Source organism: Macadamia integrifolia, chromosome 6, assembly GCF_013358625.1.
Source record: "Macadamia integrifolia cultivar HAES 741 chromosome 6, SCU_Mint_v3, whole genome shotgun sequence".
In the NCBI taxonomy this organism is placed as follows: Eukaryota; Viridiplantae; Streptophyta; class Magnoliopsida; order Proteales; family Proteaceae; genus Macadamia; species Macadamia integrifolia.
In genome coordinates this window covers 34664932-34671586 of record NC_056562.1, presented here as the reverse complement: position 1 = coordinate 34671586, position 6655 = coordinate 34664932, and the positions used below count along the sequence as shown (strand labels likewise).

Sequence of the window (6655 nt, the reverse complement as noted above, 5' to 3'; positions counted from 1 at the left end):
TCATATAAGTTTACGTCAAGTTTTTAGTTATAGAGGAAAAAGTGGCATAAAGTTATTTGGTCCGATTTTGGTTAGATTTGACGGTTCTTAACATAAATCTAGATTCAGACCGAACCGAATTATAAATACTTATTTTAGATTCATGATTTAACTATATTATAATGGATTGGATTTGATTCAAGTTATTCGGTCTGAAATTGGATTCGATTTTCAGTTTGGATTCCAATTTGACATCCTTACTCATCATCGCTCAATGACCTTATGAAAGTGCTGCTTGCTATATATGAGGACTTGTCCTGGGCAATAGACTGTACGAGGTAGACGAGGCTTTACCCGAAAAACAAGAGAGTAGAAAACCAAGAGAGAGAAAAAGTTCATATCTACCAAAAAAAACAAAAAAGAGAGAAAAGGTTCAGACTAACGTGGCAAACGGTTACCCAATGAGCACTTGAAAGCCGCCAAATCAAATGGAATCCTCATCAGGGTTTATGGTTTTTCTTCAATCAAAGTGAGCGAGGGATGCAAACAACCATAAGCCACTGAGGGTTCATGACTCGTTCTTTCCCTTTCTTTTTCCTGCTCTTCTCTCTTTTTCGGTTTACGATATAGATAATCGAAACCCTAGAGCTGGAAATCGGTTGAATGAGGTCCGTTGAACTTTCTCCCTTCATTTTTTTTCTCCTTTTGGATGATTTTTCTTGTTCTTTTTTTTATGTTGACGTACCACATTGTTTTTCCGTTTATTGATTTAATTTATAATTGATGTTGGGTTCGCTACTGATGGGTTTGTATTGCGTCGAGAGAGTATGCTTTGGCCTTTGTGACCCTTATGTTTTTGCTAATTGATAGTGTATAGCTTTTGGTCCTTTTCCTAGTTTCCGCCCCCTTTGTTTGTAAGTGGATGGAGGACCAATCATTCTTGTGTTGCTGGTTGATGGAATATTGCTGATTGCTGTTCTTAGGTGTTGAAGATGAGTCTGACTGTTGGAGGATAGAAGTTCCTATCCACTCTAAAATTTTTGTGAAGGTATATTAGGGTAGAAAATGGTGTGAACTCTTAACTATGGTGGCATAAGAAGTTTTAACCCGACATTATCAAATGAATTCACAAAGTATCAATTTGATCCTCACATAACTTTTTTGCCATAATTTTGAAGGATCTTTGCGAAGATAATGTCAACTAATTGAATAGGACTTGGTACAGTGAAGAATTGGAAATCAGGGTTTGTTTCATTTTACTTATGAGGTCAGAAGATGCTGAAGAGAGGATCTTAGGTAATGGAAGGTGTGGTGGGTTTTTGGGAGTAGGAAATGAGATACGGGCTATTAAGCACTAGACTTGTTAGGTTGAGGCATTTGGAAGATTTGAGTTTCTGGGAGGTGCTGGCATGGAGTAGTTAAAACATTAGAAGTCAGTCATTAGGAATATCTCGAGGAACCAGGTATCGCTAGACTTGCTGTAAGCTTCCTTGGTCATTTTACATGTAAGCTTGAGCAGAATTGAAGAAGTTGTGGTCGTTCACTAACCAACTAACCAACCAACCAGAGCTAGAGAAACTTCTTTCTTATACCATAAAACCTTGACTATTTTCTTTCTGGCTCAAGGAAATTTTACATCTTAATCAGGCTGTAGATGTGCATCACAAGATCATATCCTAGGCCTGGACTATGTTAGAAAAATTTAGGCCTTAGGCTGACTGCAACATTTTATATGAAAGGAACTTGAGGTATATTCAAACTTGAAACTGAAATCACGGATTTTCTGTCAGGAAATTTGGTCTGAAATTAAAATTAGGCCATTGCCTTAAATAAATTTACTGAACAGTACCATTGACTTGTGGCACTGTTTCAGTAACTCAATATATCACTGATTAAAGCGTTTGTGTCTCTGTATAGCTGAATCCTTTCATATTAGCTTTATGTGTAGCTTCCTACCCATTTTTTAGTTTTTGTTTTTCTGTTTTTATTTTTAAGGAAAAATTGTTTCTGATTCTTTATGCTTGTTTACATGGGATAGCCCTTAGAGTAGAGTAATGAGGTCCCTCTTGCTTTGTACCTGGGAGATCTTCTATTACACAAAATGATATAACCTAAATTGGTCTTAATATAGGAAACACAAAATGCTACAACCTAAATTGGTTTTAATAGAGGAAACGAGTACATTATGGTGCCTTTTCTCTCACTTTGATATCATTGAGCTGTTTTTCTGTTAGCAATGAATTTTACCTGTTTTGTAGGCCGTACTTGGATGCTTCAAAGCTATACCCTCCAACATCTTGCACAGTGTTAAAATGAAACCAAGAACCAATGATATTCCTAGAGGTCAAAAGCTGAAGAATTTCCAAGGGGAAGGTCCAAATTGGATCCTTATTGTTGGTGGCGCTTTGTTGAGTACATTGTCAATTCGGCTTGGGTACAAGCTTAGGCAAGCTGCTGATACAAAACGTCTGGACAATGCTAGCAATGGTTTGAAAGGTCTACATATATTGCATATCGATCACAAGTTTTGTCCTAAACCTATAACCATTCATAACATTCAAACTTCATGGCATTCCAGGAAACGTAAAATCTACTGATAAGAGAAGGTCCAGAGCTTGCAAACTGGATTCAAATGCATATTCTTTCACCCAAGATGAGGATGGCTGTTACAATTGCATTTCAGGTCTGGTATTTAGTAATTCGAATTTAACCTTTCAAGGAATCAATGATTATTTGCAGTTCTAATTTTCGCCAACTTTATGTAGTACTTGGTTACGTTTTAGTTGGTTGCATTAGAAATTGCAAACTTGAATGGCCTTTATATGAGTGGGGTAATCTTTGTTGTGTTATAATGTGTCCTGTTGTTATGCATCTTGACTTTTTCCCTCTTCACTATAAAGTTCTAGAATACCCTCCCGTCATTTGCACATGAACTAGGAGTTTTAGGGCCAAACTGTGGGTATAAATTATGAATGTATGAAGCCTATGTTGGGAAATTCAATCCAAAAGGAATGGAGAACCCCTTTTCAAGTGTTAGATGTTCTGTTACAGTGGATGCAAGTAAAGATTTTGCATTTCCAATTGGATATAATGTCAGTAGAGTCTAGATGTTTTAAGAAAATTGGTTACAGCTTTCACAAGTCACATATCTATATCTCTATCTATATCTTATCTTTTAGAGAAAGGGATGATCTGATCTCCCTTTGTTCTGTTTTGCCTTCCACGGTTTTTTCTTTAACCAACATGGAAATGAGGGATCCTTTCCGTGATTTACATTTTCATTATTGGTACAATGTGTATGTTAACCAGAAAATTATAACTTTCGATTATGGCTAGCATTTTTCAAGAGTAAAAAAGGCCTTTTTTTTTTTTCCAGAAAGATGTACATACTACATACTACATAGATTACCAAATGTAAAAGACCTATTGTGCTAAAATTTGTAGTTCAAAAAGAAGGTGATATAAGGAGTAGGTGAACCATTTTAGCTTGTGGAGTTAGGTGACCCTAAAATTTTGTCTGATCCTCGACTCCTATAGAGGGAGAATAGGACCAGGCCCATCTTTCAAAATAGGCTTAGGGTTAATTTCATCAGTCCAGCCAGTTTGGTGACTATAAGTGTGAAAACTCTTACTCATATTTACTGCTTTCCGAATGTTATGTTCATAGCTTTCTGAAGGTTGAGGCATACGAAATGACAGCGATACCTCTAAAAATACCTCTAGAATGTGACTCCTAACATGGTGTCAAATCTTGATATGTATCGACAAAATGAGCATAGCGTAGCCCGCCCCTCTAGTGAGCAAGAAAGCAAGGCAAACTGATTTCACTTTGTCTGTCTTCCTTCTTTCCAGCAAGCGAGCGAAATCCACAGACGGTCCACTGTGTGGGAAGATATTGTTGATAAACAGTTTGGACATTTAATTCTATGGATATCAAATTACAAGACCATGAAAACTAAGGTATAATAGTCAAGCCATGGTTTGCAACTTATGGAAACATCGGACTGAATGTTTCAACCCATGGGTTGGGTGCCTTCCTTTGTTTAATCTCTTAAATACATGATGTGGCAGAAGTTATTGTATTCGACTCTTTCATTCCAGTGGTTGAAAAATAGAAAAGGTTCTTCAATGAGGACTGAATATCTTCGACAAAAGGCATTGAATCGGATTCTTCATCTGATGTAGTGGTGTACAGTGTTTTCCTATCAATGCCCATGAATTTGTACATCCAATACATGCGAAAGGTACCAGGTCTTTGTCAGCAAACCCCAAATCAAAGTTTCACATAAATTTTAATCAATTGAAGCTATGAAGAAAATGATAGATACATGCGGCTTGAAATCTCAAATGAAACACAAAACTTGGAAAATATACACGACCTACCACCACAGACCCACACTATTGATGTATCACGAGGATACAAATGATATGAGAAGTACTTGGCCTTTTAGAATTTTGGGAGCTATATTACAGTTTGGGTTCTTCCCAAGATGCTACCTACAGCGGGAATGCGTTGACATTTGTGAGGAGCCTTTCTCCCAGAAAACTATGTTTGGCCTTGTGGTAAATGAGTTTTGGATGATGCAAAAGTGTGTGTTTTTCTCCTTGATGAATAAAGGAGTTTTCTTTTTCTTTCTTTCATTGTCTCTTTTTTTCCGTTTGTTTATAATGGTGCATTTTTTTTGTTGGTCCTATGCTGCTGCTAGTTGTTAATTTTGTAATTTGTCTTTTTTGTCATTATTTGTGTTAAAACAGGAAGAAGTTCTGAAGACACAGTTGACTCTAAGCGTCCAGCTAGTTGTCCTATACTGAAGGAAGCTGATCCATCACTTCCTTTGGTCACGATTACTGCGCCAGAGTCGAACAGAGAAAATGGTGTGATTTGGGCGTCTTCTCCTGATCGTCTTGAACCGCCTCCAAAACCATTCCAGCACTCAAATTGCTCAGACTCTCCCTGTGGGTCAGAATCTGGCTCTGACATCTTTGGCAAGCGGGAAGTGATTCACAAATTGTGCCAGCAGTTGAAAAGAAGGGATGAGATGATCTTGGAGATGCAGGATCAAATCACAACATTGCAGAATTCGCTCAATGTTCAGCTGACACAGTCTGGTAATTTACAGTCACAGCTTGATGCTGCAAACCAGGACCTATTTGATTCTGAGAGGGAAATCCAGAGGTTGAGGAAAGTCATAGCAGATATCTGTGTAGGGGAAGTGGGGCCCACTAAGAAGCTCACAGTAACGGGGGAGTGGTCAGAAGTAGGAAGAAATGTTCATAGTGATGGGTTTCTTGATGGGGAGAGTGATTTGGATCAGGTTGGAAAGGGGAGAGGAGATGGGGAGAGGATTGAGATGCTGAAGAGGGAAGTGGGAGAGTTGAAGGAAATAATTGAAGGAAAGGAATACCTTCTGCAGAGCTATAAGGAACACAAGGCAGAGCTATCCGTTAAGGTCAAGGAACTGCAGGAGAGATTGGCCTCTCAGGTACCTAGTATTTTGTAGGGAAACTAGGGTTTTTGTGTATGTTTTGGTTTTTTCTTTTGTTTTTTCCAAAATGGGGGAAAGCTGCGGTTCCACAATTTTCTTATTCAGTTCAAATGTTTCATTCTGTATACCTGCTTGTGTGTGAGCGAGAATTAAAGAAATAGTGAAGTTGGCTTTCTACATTTCGACATAAAAAGGAACGATTCCTGATTATAGAGATCATTGAATTTGCGAACAATCTTCCATTAGTTGACTGTAGTTCCTGTTTGTTGTAGCATTTTCTCTCAACAGATAGGGTAGGGTTTCCCCATTATTGTTAGCTATAACTTGCCTTTATAATTAAGCAATGTTCCTCTTCACCAAAACATGAGAACAAGTTTCCTAACAATGCTCTCTTGGCTTGCAACAAACATTTTTTGCGAAGGTAAGTTTACCTGCTACACAAAGGGTAAACTGGGGATTTAAAAAACTAACGGGAGTGGGGTTCAGAAATAATAATAATGCCATTAAAATTTTAAAATAGGGGAGTTTTCAGTAATATTTTGAGATCCTTGTGAAGGAGTGGTGTGGGTTTCGGGCATAGCACAGGGCACACATGCAGCTACAGATCCGTCAATGTGGACTGAATGCCATGCATTTGATTTGAATGGTGGGTCGTTCGAGATCAATATTTGGAATCTTAAAAACGTGAACTTCTTAGAAAGTGTTTGAAATCGGCCATTGAAGCAAGGCAAACAATAACTCGCAGCAATCTCTCTTATGAGAGAAGGAATAGATGCTAATGAGAAAGGCCAGCAATTTCGAACTTTCAAATACGTAGCTGCGTTGCAGAAGATTGTAAACCCGGTACTGCCACCTTCTCACTTGTCTATATATGTTCATGTTTTTATTTTAACTAAGTAGCTGCCTCCTCAGTCGTTATTTTATTTTTTTCGATTTTTCTCTTCTTCTCTTCTTCTATTGCTTGTTGGAACGATGAACCCATCTTTTTTTCCCTTTTTTTTTTTTTTTTTTTAAATCAATAATCAAATGGTTTTGTACTCAATGAATCCGATTCCTCTCATCTTCATAACTTTTTTGTTTTGAATCTGCACTGTGCATTGTTATCAAACATGGGTTCTTTCAAATTTCGTACATGCTGCAAGTAAAGAAGCTTTTGCTGGCATTGAAAGTGGATCAACTTAAACAAAAAA

At 37.7% G+C, this 6655-nt stretch overlaps 1 protein-coding gene and 1 pseudogene across 1 annotated transcript; both read left to right on the top strand.

Moving 5' to 3' along the window:
• Positions 1-339: 339 nt before the first annotated feature.
• LOC122082484 lies at positions 340-5700 on the top strand. Its single transcript, XM_042650086.1, has 4 exons — positions 340-647; positions 2238-2475; positions 2558-2662; positions 4735-5700. The coding sequence occupies exons 2-4, from the start codon at positions 2292-2294 to the stop codon at positions 5478-5480; spliced, it is 1035 nt and encodes a 344-aa protein (XP_042506020.1). The 5' UTR covers positions 340-647; positions 2238-2291; the 3' UTR covers positions 5481-5700.
• A 133-nt stretch (positions 5701-5833) lies between these two features.
• The window catches only part of LOC122082483, a 5544-nt pseudogene continuing 4722 nt past the window's right edge, over positions 5834-6655 (top strand).

What these genes read in the sequence shown, in the direction of transcription:
- LOC122082484 (XM_042650086.1), top strand. Translation starts at nt 2,292, where the DNA reads ATGAAACCAAGAACCAATGATATTCCTAGAGGTCAAAAGCTGAAGAAT. An exon ending in TGCTAGCAATGGTTTGAAAG is followed by an intron (nt 2,476 to 2,557) that starts GTCTACATATAT and finishes ATGGCATTCCAG; the next exon opens with GAAACGTAAAATCTACTGAT. An exon ending in CTGTTACAATTGCATTTCAG is followed by an intron (nt 2,663 to 4,734) that starts GTCTGGTATTTA and finishes GTGTTAAAACAG; the next exon opens with GAAGAAGTTCTGAAGACACA.